We start from the raw sequence: 14,708 nt of genomic DNA, 5'->3' as shown, positions 1-14,708 counted from the left end.
ATGGAGAGAGTTTAGATTGAATTGCGGAGGGTTTGGACTATTCCCATTCCCCTTTAAAATTGGAAGGGGAATAAGATTCTCTTCAATCAAACGATTGGCATGAAAGTTACCCATTTCGATTTGAAAACTCCACTCCTTCAACCAAGCACCCTCTAATATCTTGGATATGGAATGCAGATTTAGCTCTCGCCGTTTGCCGAATACGCCTATTCCATGGGTGCCATCTGGCGTGCCACAAGGATTAGAAACGTCATTTAATCATTAAAAAAAAAAAATCTGATCCATCGATTCAACAAAAACGGTCTAAGATCCATCTATCAGCAACTGCTCGTAAGACTCCAGGGAAAGGGAATGGCTGTTGCAGTAATATTTCTGAACTTCAGAGGCATTTGCTAAAGATCTTTCACCTCCATTTGCCCACTTCATGCTCTACCAATGAAGCCGACGATTCTCCCCGTCCATACTCCGGCGAAGGCAGATAGCATCCCATCTCCGTACTCCAACGAATCTGGCTGATTAACCAATGAGGATGAGATCGTGGCATTTCATGACTGGTGTTCGTCAATGGCATGCGCTAGTGGCGTCGATGGTGTGCGCTAGCGGCAACGATGTCGTATTTTCGCCAGATTGATCTTCATCGTTAGGATCTAGAGACTATACTGACCAAAGTATATCTTTTCTTAAATAATCAAAAATTAATATATTTATTCATAAATATAAATTTTTAAAATAAAATTAAATAGATATATTATTGAAATAATTACTCAGTTTATGAATATTATTAATGATCTTAAAAATTTTTAAAAATCTTATCTTAACAATGATCTTATGAGAAGGGTGCTTAGATCATTGCCAAAATTATAGGAAGCAAATATTACAACGATTCAAGAAATGAAAAACCTCAACATCTTATAATTGGAGGAGCTCCTTAGATTCTGCTAGGAGTGGAGATCGGACATAAGAGCAACTAATAGAGTATACAATTATTATTTGTTGGAAAAAATAAATAAAAAGTGTACTATATTCAGAATGTTTCAACAATCAATCCAAAGAGTAGACATAATTTATTATATCTTTTATCTTAGTTTTATTCTATCTTTTATCCAAAGAGTAGACATAATTTAGAGTTCTATCATAGTCCATTGCTATACTCTTCTACCATAGTTAGCGCCACACCTATTATCCACCTTTGAATGATGGTATGACGAAGATGAAGGTCCTTAAAGGTCAAGGCACTTAGATCTATACTACTCTCTATCCTTCCTTCAATTCCATCATCATCTTTCTAACTGATCAGGCACTCGTGGCATACCTGTGCATACCAACCTCCTTGTCACTAAAGGCCCGGTGCCTTTCTCCACCAACCAATCAAGTTCCTTGGGACCCCAAGTTCTCTAGTTGCATTCTTAGATAGGATGAACAAAATGCCAACAATTAATACAAGAATGGTTTGATTTTATCTGATTCACCATAAAGAAAAAGAAAAAAGAGTGATTTTTCAAGTAACTATAGTAATATGGTAAATGATTTAATCCAATCATTCATACATTTTATATAAAATAATTAAACTATGGAAACCAACGTATTTAATTCTCTACAACCATGGCACAATATATTCTTTATGGGCCACTTCAACCAATTTATAATTTTTTTCTTAAACGTTAGGCTTTTCTGTGTACTCATTAGTTTGATCCCCTACAACACTATGGAGATTCAACATCCAAATACATCTTGTAGCATCCCATGCATGTCAACAGGTTGATCAGATTCATCTTGTGCATGGAAGGCATGACCCTTCCTTTGCATACTAGATGGTGGGGCTTTCAATAGAATATCCAAGTAATGCATCCCTTGAAAAATCCATTGCATACAAGATGGTCTATACATCTTCTCGAGTCTTCCATAAGTTATTACTACGATTCTTACATAGACATAATATTTTTTTCCTATGATATGCCTCGAGAGATGAACTAGTGAATGCAAAATCTAGGAATCAATTTAGTCCCTCCAACTTTGTATTACTCACCCTAAAATTTAAGATGGTAGGAGGACAAATTAAAACAAGGCACTGCAGTAATAAGAAATAAATATCCAAGATTAAAATATGCAACTATTCATTTAGGCTGATGAGTTCAAATTTTGTCCATAATGAAGCTTTATAAGTGCTCTAGAAAGTCAAGCTAAACAGGAGCTAATCAAACTTACAAGAACCACTACAAAGAAGAATATAGTGTTAGGAATTTTTCCATGGATATCATGCAGAATATTAGAATACAAAAAATCATTGAAGAAATCAAAAAAAAATTCAATCATACCTTGGGAGCCCTAAGCAGCCATTGACAATTGCTGTAACAATACCCTATAGGTGCGTCCTAAAAATGTAAAGACCTTAATACCCTAGGATTTCTCTACAGATGAATATTATAAGAGTGGTGTGGAAACCTACTTCGATTAGTAATGCTAAAGGGTCTATCCATTATAGAGCCTATTAATCCGATCAGACCAACATTAATATCTGCTACATGATATGACTAAGATAATAGGACCTAAAATAACAATATGATTATAGATAAATATGGACTTCTTAACTATTCATTCATATGACAATTTAATTCATACTTCATAATAAACTAAATTAAAAATTTGGTTCATAATCAATAGAAACCCACCTTATAAGAATTTCCAATATTCTCCCACTTGGACAATATGAATTAAGATTTTTTTTATTCAAAAAAATATATTTATTATATATATTGTTTGAAAATGACTCTAGGGCTAAGTGTACCTCATATGGCTATATATGCATATGTCCTGAATGAATAATATCTTTAGTCAAAATCCGGTCTGCTAAAATCACTAACATTGAATCACAGTAGTCTACAAGTTATTTATTGATATAAGATGCCTTTATAGTTTATAAATGTTAGTTATCTTATCGGTATGGATTTTAGTGATATTGTATATATAGTGTAAATTTTATATCCATGCAATCAAAACATATAAGGCTCATTATCAGTCCACTTTATGGTATCAAATAAAACTACTTTATGTTTTCTAACGCAAGCTACAATAATTTTAAGCTTATATCATAATTTCATCGTATATTTCAAGATGAGTCCTTTATGCTTCAAGGTAAATCATGATATCAACGATATCAATTACTACATAAGCAATATCTTTATATCGAAGTGACATATTTATACTTAAAATTTTATCAAATAATATCTTTATGCTTAAGTCATATCTTTAAATATACTTAAGACTTTCATTTAAATAATATTTCAAAATAACCATATGTGCACAAATATAAATATGATATTTCAATATGAAAATAATAAAAAGGTATTGTAAAACAATACTCTCACTAACCAAGCACATCAAAAGATTCCAATAAACCCATGTTCTTCACATATTTAACAAATAGAATGGATCTAAATAATCTAGTCTATAGATCTGCCAGTATTGTATTAGTCTTTATACGCTCAATTATTATATCTCCCTTCCAATCAAATCTTTGACTGTCAAATATTTTATTTTTATATGGATAAAGATGCTAGAAACTTTTATTATTCTTTGAAAAGAATATAACTGTACTATTATCACAATAAATCTAAAGTAGTTTAAAGATAGAATCAATAATTATAAGTTCTAGGATGAAGTTCTTCAGCTAAACAGTATGAGTTACAGCTCATAATATGCTATAAACTCTATTTGCATAACCAAAAATACCACAAGAGTCTGTTTTATATTTTTTTAATAAATAGCTTATCCATCAATCATTAAAATATAGAAAAAATTATAGAGATACCTTTTGAACTTTGATCCATCTATACTTAGATCTCAAAAGAAAAAAATTTAAAATAGACCTCAATATTTTAAAAAAATTGCAAAGAGGTCCAACCATCTGTCTTCGTTAAGCAACGTTATAACGTGAAGGTTACATGAGAGATTAAAATTTATAAAATATTATAAATATCCTTTTTAGAAGTTTTTGATTTTGGCATGACCAGACGTGGCCCAATTGAGATCCCCGAGAATGAAAAAACCAGAGGAAAAATCCAAAAAAAATATAAAAAAAATCAATGAAAACAAAGAAAAGGTGGCAAAGAAAAAATTCAATCAAAATTTTCCTTTTTCCTACACAGAGTGATCAGATTTTTTCTTCTTTTTTTTTTTCTTTTCGATTCTCTCTTTTTTGGAGATCCATGGGAAGGAAAGCATTTAGAGATTAGAGGAAGAAGGTCGATGCTGGTGATGGTGGGGAGGAAGGTGACGGTGGAGATTGATTGGAGGTGATAGTGAGGAGAGTAGGAAGGAGGTCGGCATCTCTCTTTTTCGGAGACCTGTGGGAAGGAAAGCACTCAAGGGAGATTGGAGCGGAAAGGCTAACGTCGATGACGATTTGGGAGGAAGGCGACGGCAGAGATCGATGAGAGGTGACGGCGAGAAGAACGAAGAGGAGGTGGGTATTTGTAAGGGCTCAAGAAGGCGACGACGAAGACTGACAGGAGGTGGCGATGGAGGTGGGCGTTCATGAGGGCTCGGAAATGTGACAATGGAGATCGATGGGAGGTGGAAGCGAGGAGAGCGGGGAGAAAGTGGGCATCCGCAAGAGGAAAGGCAATGGCGAAAACCTATGAAAGGTGGCAATAGAGGTGGGCGTCTGCGAGGGCCCAAGAAGATGATGATGGAGATCGACGGAAGGTGGCAGCGAGGAGGAGGTGGGCATCTATGATGGAGAAAATAACGGCAGAGACCGATGGGAGGTGGTAGTGGAGGTGGGCATTTGCGAGAGCTCGGAAAGGTGACGGCAGAGATCGATGAGAGATTGCAGCGAGGGGGAAGGTGACAGTGGAGACCAGTAAGAGGTGGTAGCGGAGGTGGCGTCAGCGAGGGCTTGGAAAGGTTTTGAAGAGAATAAAAGAAAAAAATATTGTCGAAAAAATCTTATAAGCTAAGGATATTTTAATTTTTTTTTTTATTAATACTGTTAGGCTGGAGATAGATAGTTGGATTTTTTTTATAATTCTTTTAAAATTTTAGGATCCATTTGATTTTTTTAAAAAAAATTAAAATATAAATGGATGAAAATTTAAGGGGCATCACTACAATTTTTTTTAATTTTTAGCAAGCATGGTTTTGGATCCACGCGTAGTCGAGGATGGGCACAGGTTGGGGTCGGATACGGTTCGAGCGATAGCCCTGTCATATCCTAGACTAGATATCCCATGTCTGCATACCGGTTCAGGACAGAGTGGTCATTTGGTGTCAGTCCGGGTCCGAACGAGTGCGCGAACTCGACTCCACTGCTTCTCTTTCCCCAGATCCTATCTTCTCCGCCGGCTTCCGGCGGCGGCAACAGCGGTGCTGCGGCGTTGGGCGATCCTTGTTGTTGGTAATCGTTCGGTTTCTTCCATTTACTTCAAAATCGTTGGTTAATTTTTATGAATTCTTGTGTGTTGTATCGTTTTGTCGGACCTCAGCAATGGAGCAACGGGTCCGTCGAAAACAGCTGTTTTTCTTGAAGAGGAATGTTTTTGGCTTTCCTTTGTATGCTGTTTTCCGATTTTACTATATAAAAAGTGGCCACTTTTGTTTAAAATTTTCAGTTCTCCAAGTTTATTTCATAATTTTTCCCTTTACTTTCTTTTACTCCTCTACGTTTCATCAAATTTACAGCTATATTTTTCTATGATTTATGTGGAAGTCGTGTTGTTGTTGCCTCTTTATTTGCAATGCAGCATGAAAATTTGTGATCTTGCTCGATAATTTCAGTGCTCCATGCCTATTTCTTGATTTTTTTTTTTTGAAAAAAAAAAAAATCTTCCTTTTTACCGCATGGTGTTAGGATGTCTAAAAGGGTTATATAAAGAGGATTGTTTTTGTGATTCCGCTCTTGAAGCATCACCGAAAGTTACTTTTGTTCTCTGTTGCAGAAATTCTTTCGATGCTTGTATTATGGAGGAGCAATCAGATGATGATCTCAGGATGGTTTCCGTAAATGAATCAGCTGATGCCAGAGAGGGGCAGGAGGTTGCCACTGTAAATGCGCAGGAGAAGGAGACTGATGTGGGGAAAGAGTCTCAGGAAATGAATGGAGGTGATGAGGATGTACCCAAGTTGGGGATGACGTTCCAAACGCCCGAAGAAGCTTTCAGATTTTACGACAGATATGCCCGTCGCACTGGATTTGGCATAAAGGTGCTGAATTCAACATACTATGAAGATGGAAGATGTAGGTATCTCTGGCTTTCTTGTAACAAGGATGGTAAAGTGAAATATAAAACCGATTTCCATTCATCGAAACCAACCAAAAAAACAAACTGCATGGCGAGGATCCAACTTCGGCACAGGGCTGATGGGTTGCTCCACATGAAGCAAGTAATACTTGATCACAATCATCCGCTTAGTCCTGGGACGGCCAAGTCCTATCATACAAGGAAGCGGAAACGATTTCTTGAAAATGATGATGGAGCGGTGATCCCACTGGACTGGTCATACACAGAAGGAGGGTTTGGGAGGGTACGGAAGCGAGGAACTGGAGAAAAGAAGTGTGAGTTGAGGCTTGAAAAAGGAGATGGCGAGGCTATACACCGATTCTTTATCGGCATGCAAACCAGGGACTCTTTCTTCTTCCACTTGATGGATCTGGATGAAGAAGGTCGTTTAAGGAATCTGTTTTGGGCTGATGGCAGGTCTAGGACGGCATACCAGTACTTTGGTGATGTTGTTTTATTTGATACTACCTATTTGATAGATAAATATGATGTGCCTCTTGTTTCTTTTGTTGGAGTAAACCATCATGGCCAGAAGGTGTTACTTGGATGTGGTTTGCTTTCGGATGAAAGCAATGAGACATATATTTGGCTATTCAAGACCTGGCTATCTTGCATGTTTGGATGTCCTCCAATTGCAATAATCACTGATAGATGCAATGCCCTGCGAGAAGCCGTTGCCGAGGTATTTCCAAAAGCTCACCATCGTCAATGCCTATGGCATATAATGAAAAGGATTCCAGAAAATTTACAAGGGCATGTGGACTGTAAAGAAATTAAGAAGACTTTGAAGAAAGTAACGTGCGACAGTTTACGAAATGATGAATTTGAAGAAAACTGGAGAAAAATGGTTGAGAAATATCAACTTGAAAATAATGAATGGCTCCAGTCATTGTATGAAGATCGACGTTATTGGGCCTCAGTCTTTGTCAAAGAAACATTTTGGGCGGGAATGTCTGTTACCCGACGTGGTGAGAGCATGAAGTCTTTCTTTGATGAATATGTTCATTACAAGATCACTTTAAGACAATTTCTTAGAAAGTATGAGATGGTTGTGCAGAGTAAATATGAAAAGGAAGTTCAAGCTGATATCGAGTTGTTCCATAAGAGCCCTCAATTGATAACACAACTGTACATGGAGGAGCAGCTCGGCAAAGCCTACACATTCGACGTGTTTAAAAAATTCCAAGCTGAGATTAGGGCCTTGATATACTGTGTCTCTTCTCTTGTTAAAGTTGATGGTCAAGTATATACCTTCGAAGTAAAAGAACGTATAAGAGTGAAAGACAGTAAACATATGGAGAATAAGTTATATGAAGTTCTTTACGATGAAAAGGAATTAGAGGTGAGGTGCATTTGTTGCTCTTTCCAATTCAGAGGCATTTTATGCAGACATGCATTATCTGTGCTTAACTTTCAAAATGTGGTTGAGATTCCATCTAAATACATTCTTGAACGTTGGAGAAAGGACTTCAAGCGCATGCATGCTTTGGCTTGTTTTCCTAATGAGGTTGTAGCTGATGGCCCATTGGAGTCTCATGGAAACTTTTACAAGCATTGCCTTAAACTTTCTGAGATAGGGCTGATGTCTGATGAAAAATATGAGTTTGCATTAAAAGTAGTAAATGAGGCAATACAAAAACTTCTTGCAAATGATAGCATATGTGATGGCACACAAACAGGGAATGTTTCTCATGAAGCTCTGTCAAACTGTAATGTGGTTAGTTTCAATGTGAACGGTGATAGAAATAGGGGAATTGAGAATAATGGGTTTCACAATCCTGTGCAAGTGAGGCAGACAGTGAACCATCCACATTTTGAATTTTTTCAAAATAGGGTAGGTACATGTAGTATATAAACTTGTTTTTATTATATAAATTTGTCTATTTTATCCAAATAATTCTTATTGAGCAAATTTCTTGTCATAGGGTCACAATGATCAACAATCAGCTGGCTATCGGTCGGGGATGGATTGGGGCTTTCAGCAGTATTTTCAGGTACATAATCAAGCTTTATCTTCAGTTTATGTGTCTCCTATCAGCATCTGGTTTCTCGTCTAATGGGATTTTATATGTCAACTAACATTTGCCTTGAGCTATTTGTGAGAATCTTAAATTGGGGGAGGTGTGTTTTTGTAGATCAATTTTAATTCAAAAAGCTCGAGCAAAACTAAGAAGTTTACAGATTCTATGCAATATCTAATTAACAGAATACCAGACAGAAAAAACTTCTCGTTTACCAAAGATGACAAAGAAACAACTGCAAATATAAAATTCATGAAGAAAAAATCTAAAATAAAGAAGATTGAGGTGAAAATAAAAAGAAAGTGTGAGCCATCCTAGTATCTTAAAGTCATTTTCAAAGTATATGCCTATCTTCATTTCCTTGCTATTTGAGTCATGGTGATATGATTCTCACAAAAAGTTTGGCAAGCTTTGATTATTTTTTGTTTAACTATAATTTACTTCCACTCTTCTTCAAAATTTTATTTGCATAAGTTCTTTCTTTTTTAGTTAGTTTGTAGATTCAACATTTTTCATAGTAGGCGCTGAAGTACAAGAGATAAATAGAAAGGAATTGATATGTTCGATGTGGAAATAAAAATCAAAAGTTCTAAAAATAGATAAATGTTAGCACATTTTGACAAAGTAAAAACATGACACTAATGGCCTTCAATATATAAATCAAAATGGAAAGGAATAGAAATGTACATCCTTTTGCAAATATGATGTCTTAGGGCTGTGCTGTAACCGTCCCTAGGGCCATTATTATGGGCTTTAACCCTTGGTGTAGTGGAAGGAGTGCATGTCCACGCAAGGCAGTAGAGCCATTGTCTGAGGTAAGAGGGCTCAGGTCAGCCTAGGAGGGCCATCGGGCTGAATGGCTGTTTGCCCGAGCTGCAGGACTTCATCCAGCCTGTCGGGCGATGCGTGACCTCGGAGGTCAGCTACATGTGACCTTGGAGGTTGGCTACTTTTGTTCTGCTTGACCTGGCTTTTAAATTGGTTGGAGTTGACTTGAGCCGATTACATCAAGGGGATGCTGTGTATCCCTGTTGCCACGTCAATTGTGAGGCTGGGCTAATCCGGCTGTGCTGCATCATAAGGCTTATTCTATGCCACATCAATGACATTAATAGGAGTTAAAGAAAGCAATACTTTAAATTCAGGGAGCAAAAAAAAATACTATTTTATCACTAACTACATGGTCTGTGTTTCATAACTTGGTTTTTGGTTTCTCAATGTAATATGAAGAAAAGAAATAGTTGAAAGTTTTAAGGGCCTTGCTTCCAGCACTCCGTACCAGGACAATCATGAAAAGGACCTCCCATTCTTGTACAAAAACTATCAATAACGTCAGTGAAAGATAAATGAAGGGGGAAATGAAAGGATTAGATAAAGATATATATGTATATATGCTAAAATATGCTGGCTGCATAATCTAATAATCCAAAATTTGAGCTTTGGGAGCACATTTCAATCAGAGCATTTCAGATGGGAGCCTTGCATTGTGCCCCTTTTGACGGCCCTCGGACCAGCATAGGATGGTAAAACACTTCACCATCAAACCAACAGAATCTACACTTGACATTCTCAAATGCACATATTAGTTCCCCATATCTCTCACCAACCTTCTCCCACTTTCCATTCTGACTGTACCCAAAAATCAAACTACTCCATGAAACAATGTCTCTCTAAGGCATTCCATCAAATGCCTTTGAATCCTTGATGCCAAAGAACCGAACCTCACATCCATGTTAATCAAAGAATTCTTAGTGTATAGATCTGATCTAAAAAGCATTTCTAAAACATGCCCGTGGATTCTCTGACCCATCCCATGTAACCTAAATCAGCAAGAATTGCATTAAAGTTCAATACATCATGGTCCAATCTCATCCTTTCTTGCTTGCTATAATAGCCAAATCTTTTGAGAACTTGCCATTATGGGTGTGACATTGTTATTCAAATGGGAGGTTGACAGAAACACCGACTGGGAGGTAGCTGGATTCCTGGGATCTAAATACTTATGAGAGAAGAAGGTGGATTGAACAAGGCTGAAGGTGATAAAGAGAGTGGATATGATGTTGGAAGGGGTTTTGAGAAGGGGGATGGCTTCTGCCACCAATTGAGAAGGCATTAGATGAAAAGGAAATGGTATACTAAGTAAAACTTGAAACTTTTTCCACTGCTGCCACCATGTTATACTGGTATAACCTAATAACATTTAAAACAAACATGTCTTAAAAATTGAAGGTTTTCATGGGAAGTAAAAATTCTGCTGCCAAGTCTGAATGAATATTTGCAAGATTCTGCACCATCCTTATACCTTTAGAGATAGATGATTTTAATACCAATTGTTATTTCTGCTCTTTATTGATGTGTTAACGTGCATTAACATGCAGGAAGGTCAGATACAGGAGACAAATCCCAGCCCAAGGCCTTGGTAGATGATGGAGCATCTACTTGCTGAAATGTTGCTTAAGGTATCTTTTGAATCTACAACTATTATCTATTGCTTTTTGTTCCTTTGTGCTTGAGATATCTGAAGTCAAATCTTAGTAGCAGAGGAGAAATAAAGGATGCTGGAAGGTTGTTTTGTTGGTTGACTAGAATATATCTGGTCCATATGGATTCATTGCCAGATTACCAATTTGATTAGCTCTAGTTTATTGTATCGACTCATAATTAATAATAGATATGTATAAATTATAAATTAAAAATAGTATTATTAAAAATATATATAAACTCAAGTAAACTTGCGAGCCTTCGAGTTTAGTATTTGGCTATTCGAGCTCGACTGGAAAAACTGTTCGAGCTACTTGAGTTTGATAGTAGCTAAGTCGAGTCGAGCTCGAATAGCTTGTGAGCAGCTCGACTCATTTGCATCTTTAATCTTAGAAACATGCAAGGATTAGGCTACGTTTATCTAAGAATGAACTGCCATCTCATGAATTTTAATGAGTTCCACATTGTGCTTTCTTTAATGAGCTGTCACCCCATGTTTACTTTGGACTACCACCTCCTGCTTGTATTACCTCATGCTTGAACTTCCACCTCATCTTTTTTAGGAACTTCATTGTACTGATTCGTTTTGAATTATCATCTCATGTTTGTTACGCCTCTTCATGCTAGAAATTCAGCCACGTAGTTGAACTTGGACTTGGCACCTAGCTGCTAAGTTGGGATGGCTGGATACCTTATCCTTAGGATCCATCTATAAATAGGAGGGTGTTGTCCTCTTTCTGTTGTTTTGCAACTCTAGAAATCTCAGCCACTCATAGAAAGTAGCTTGTGAAGAAAAGAAGTAGAAAATAACAGTAAAGAGGAAGTACATTCTGATGCTTTGGAATTCTTCCAAGTGTAAATGTCCTTACATGGTAGATTTTTCTACTTTACAAACAATTTTCTCAGCCATTGATTCGTAATTTTTTCTTCTTCCTTTTGATGTTCAACATCAGTTTGATATCCTTGTATGTAGATGTTTGAATCATCTGAAATTCATTGACTTTCAGCAATTTTTCGTTGGGGGAAAAACTCAAAAATCTAATTTTATTATCAATGATTATAAGTTACAAGTTGTATGATTTTCTGAAGTTGCTTCTAAACATCTTTGTATCAACAAACTGTGAAAACTTGGTCCCTTTGAATGATTAGTAATATTTGTATTTATTACACTCCAGCTGTATTGCCTTGGATCTTACATGGTATCAATAAAGCATGCTATGGAATATTTAGATCTTACATGATATCAGCAAAGTATGTTGTGGAATAACTAGATCTTACATGGCATTAGTAAAGTACATTATGGAATTATATGTTATTATTAGAATTTTTTTTGGCAATGATGCTTCTTAATATTGAAAATATCGTATTCTATGAATTGAGATAAACTTCTGATCAGTCAGTGAACCCTAACCGATGGGTATAATAGTTGGTTTCTGTGAACCTCTAATCAATAAGTATAATAGTTAGTTATTAGTAGATCCTAGCCAGCGGGTATGTTAGTTGGCATTAGGGAATTCTTGATCAAGGGGTAATGTAGTTAGTCTGAGTGAACCAATAGGTATAATAGTTGGTTACCAGCAAGTTAGCATTGAAATAATTGTAACAAGTATTTTAGAATTTTCAGTGTATTCAAGTGTCCTGATACATTAAAGTGTTTCTAAGTGCATCTTAACATTTTGCAAATGGTTATTTTCAATATTTTTGGACAAAAGGTTATGTAATTCAATGATACTAATTGTTCAAATGCATTCGAGTGTACTAAGAACAAAATTATATTAGTAAGTGTAGTTATTTGATATTTCTTATAAGATATTTACTATTTGAGTTTTGCTAGTATGGATCGCTATTGCTTTCATCGTTCTTTTTTTCTTTTTAATGTTATATTGTTCACTATATTCTGCCACTCACTGAGTTGTAGCTCACCGACTTAATTATCATATTTTAGAGTGAAGGACTTCTTGGAGGACTCGTTGGCTTAGCTGACTAGAAGTTGGAAGTGTTTTGAGTATGCATATTAAAGCCTACTTCAGAAAGAGACTTAATGTCATATTGGTGATTGTATTCAAGATGTGTTATAGATTATTGTGGTATTGGGAGTGAAGGGAGAATCTGTAATGTATCTATAATAAAGGATGTAAAGTGTGGGTGTAATGAACTAGTTTGTGCATCACATGGAATGAAGTAGATCTTGATTTGGCGTCATGGTTATATATTGTAAAAAAAAACTAAATTTTGAATGAGATTTTACTTTGTTCTTTTTCAGAAAATGGCCATTTCTTGTATAATTATACTCTTAAGGTTTCAACTGATAATTATGTGCTTTTGCAATATCAAGTCTAATTGAATTTCAATCATTAATTCATCAAAATTGTTATGGGACTTGGATTGGCAAAGCTGGATTCCTCCCATAATGGGATGAAGTAGGTGGTAGGGAACAACCAGCATGGAGGTAGAACTGGGAATAAGGGAGTTAAAGTTCAGTATTAAAATACATTTGATCTTAACTAGCCATTTGGATGGATAGTTAAAATTTGTTGTAAAAATATATAACTAATGCATGTATGATATATATAGAAATAATATGTATTATTACCATTTCGGCTTTGGGATGAGCCACAGGCTGTCAAACTTATCTCAAATTCATTTTGGGCTCTAGTCTTCAAGCCCAGACAACCTTCAAAGTGGGCTAAAATCGGATTGGATGCGGATTAGATATCAATATATCCATATCCATATTTATTATGTTTGATGAATACAAATATAGATAGGGATATTAATCGGATGCAAAAATTTATATTCATATTTGTTCTAAATGGATACGGATACAAATTGGATATTAGAAATATGAATACAAATTAGATAATTAAACTTTATGATAATTGAATTAAAGATATTACTAAGTGGATGATAAATTAAATTAATAATATATTAATATAGTTATATATTTTTTAAAAAAATTAATAAGTATTATATAAAATTAAATAGAATTACAAGTAGAATCGGATATTCGGATACGGATCGGATAGTTGTTTATCCATATCCATATTCATTTTTCTTATAGATATGGATATGAATATTATTTGGATCTTCAAATTTCTATTTATATATGAATAAATTTGGATACGAAAATAGATCTGGACAGATAATATCATATCCACTTTCACTTTTTCTTCAAAATCATCCTTTTAAATCAAAAGTGCAAGATGGCTCATTTCAGCAAGCCTTGAGGCAGACCAAACCTGTATTCAGCCTGCTGCCACCTATAATGGTATGTATAGGAGCCTTTATTGGAGAACCTTAGAACACCAGTAGGCTTATGGATATTGTTGCTCCTGCACCTTATTGGTTCCTTTTTAGGCTAGTGGAATTTGAAGACCAAATCACTCATAAATTAAGTAGCTATCTGTTTAACTACAATGTAGAATTTACTGTATTAATTGGTCAATATTCTAATGTGGAACATCAAAATGAGATTGAGAGCACCCATTGAGCAAAATAATACTTTATTATGATTCTTCTAGGATTAATCCCATTAATCCAATTAAAACTATCATCCCATGATACAAATCATAATAATTATCTTACTTAACACCATCCTTTGATGCCAGTGAAAAACAGTACAGAACATACACCCAAATCAAAAATAAATTCCATCCATTAAATTCAGATATAAAATGATTAAAGGATGTTAGAAAACAAGTGATAATTCCCAGAAAATTTTCCAGATTAAGAAAACATGCCTTGGAACTAGTCTAGATTTTCTTGTAGTTTCCAATCATAATGATTATCTGATCCAAAAGAAAATTAAGGAAAAGTGTCCATATTAATTTACTTTAATCCAAAACAAATCTAATGTATAACTAAGTTTTTAAAAGAATCCATATAGTCATCTCTATCCATGTGATGAGTTTCGAGGTAAATTGATCAT

At 35.4% G+C, this 14,708-nt stretch overlaps 1 protein-coding gene across 1 annotated transcript; it reads left to right on the top strand.

The window, feature by feature from the left end:
* Positions 1 to 5,251: 5,251 nt before the first annotated feature.
* Positions 5,252 to 12,986, top strand: LOC105053468 (protein FAR1-RELATED SEQUENCE 6). The gene is made up of 5 exons (XM_010934630.4): positions 5,252 to 5,395; positions 5,937 to 8,112; positions 8,204 to 8,272; positions 10,678 to 10,758; positions 12,726 to 12,986. Exons 2-4 carry the CDS (start codon positions 5,959 to 5,961, stop codon positions 10,720 to 10,722), a joined length of 2,268 nt encoding a protein of 755 aa, XP_010932932.2. The 5' UTR covers positions 5,252 to 5,395; positions 5,937 to 5,958; the 3' UTR covers positions 10,723 to 10,758; positions 12,726 to 12,986.
* The last annotated feature ends 1,722 nt before the right edge of the window (positions 12,987 to 14,708 follow it).

This window comes from Elaeis guineensis, chromosome 10 (assembly GCF_000442705.2).
Source record: "Elaeis guineensis isolate ETL-2024a chromosome 10, EG11, whole genome shotgun sequence".
Classification (NCBI taxonomy): Eukaryota; Viridiplantae; Streptophyta; class Magnoliopsida; order Arecales; family Arecaceae; genus Elaeis; species Elaeis guineensis.
The sequence above is the reverse complement of the archived record's forward strand: the minus strand, read 5'-3'. Positions and strand labels throughout refer to the sequence as shown.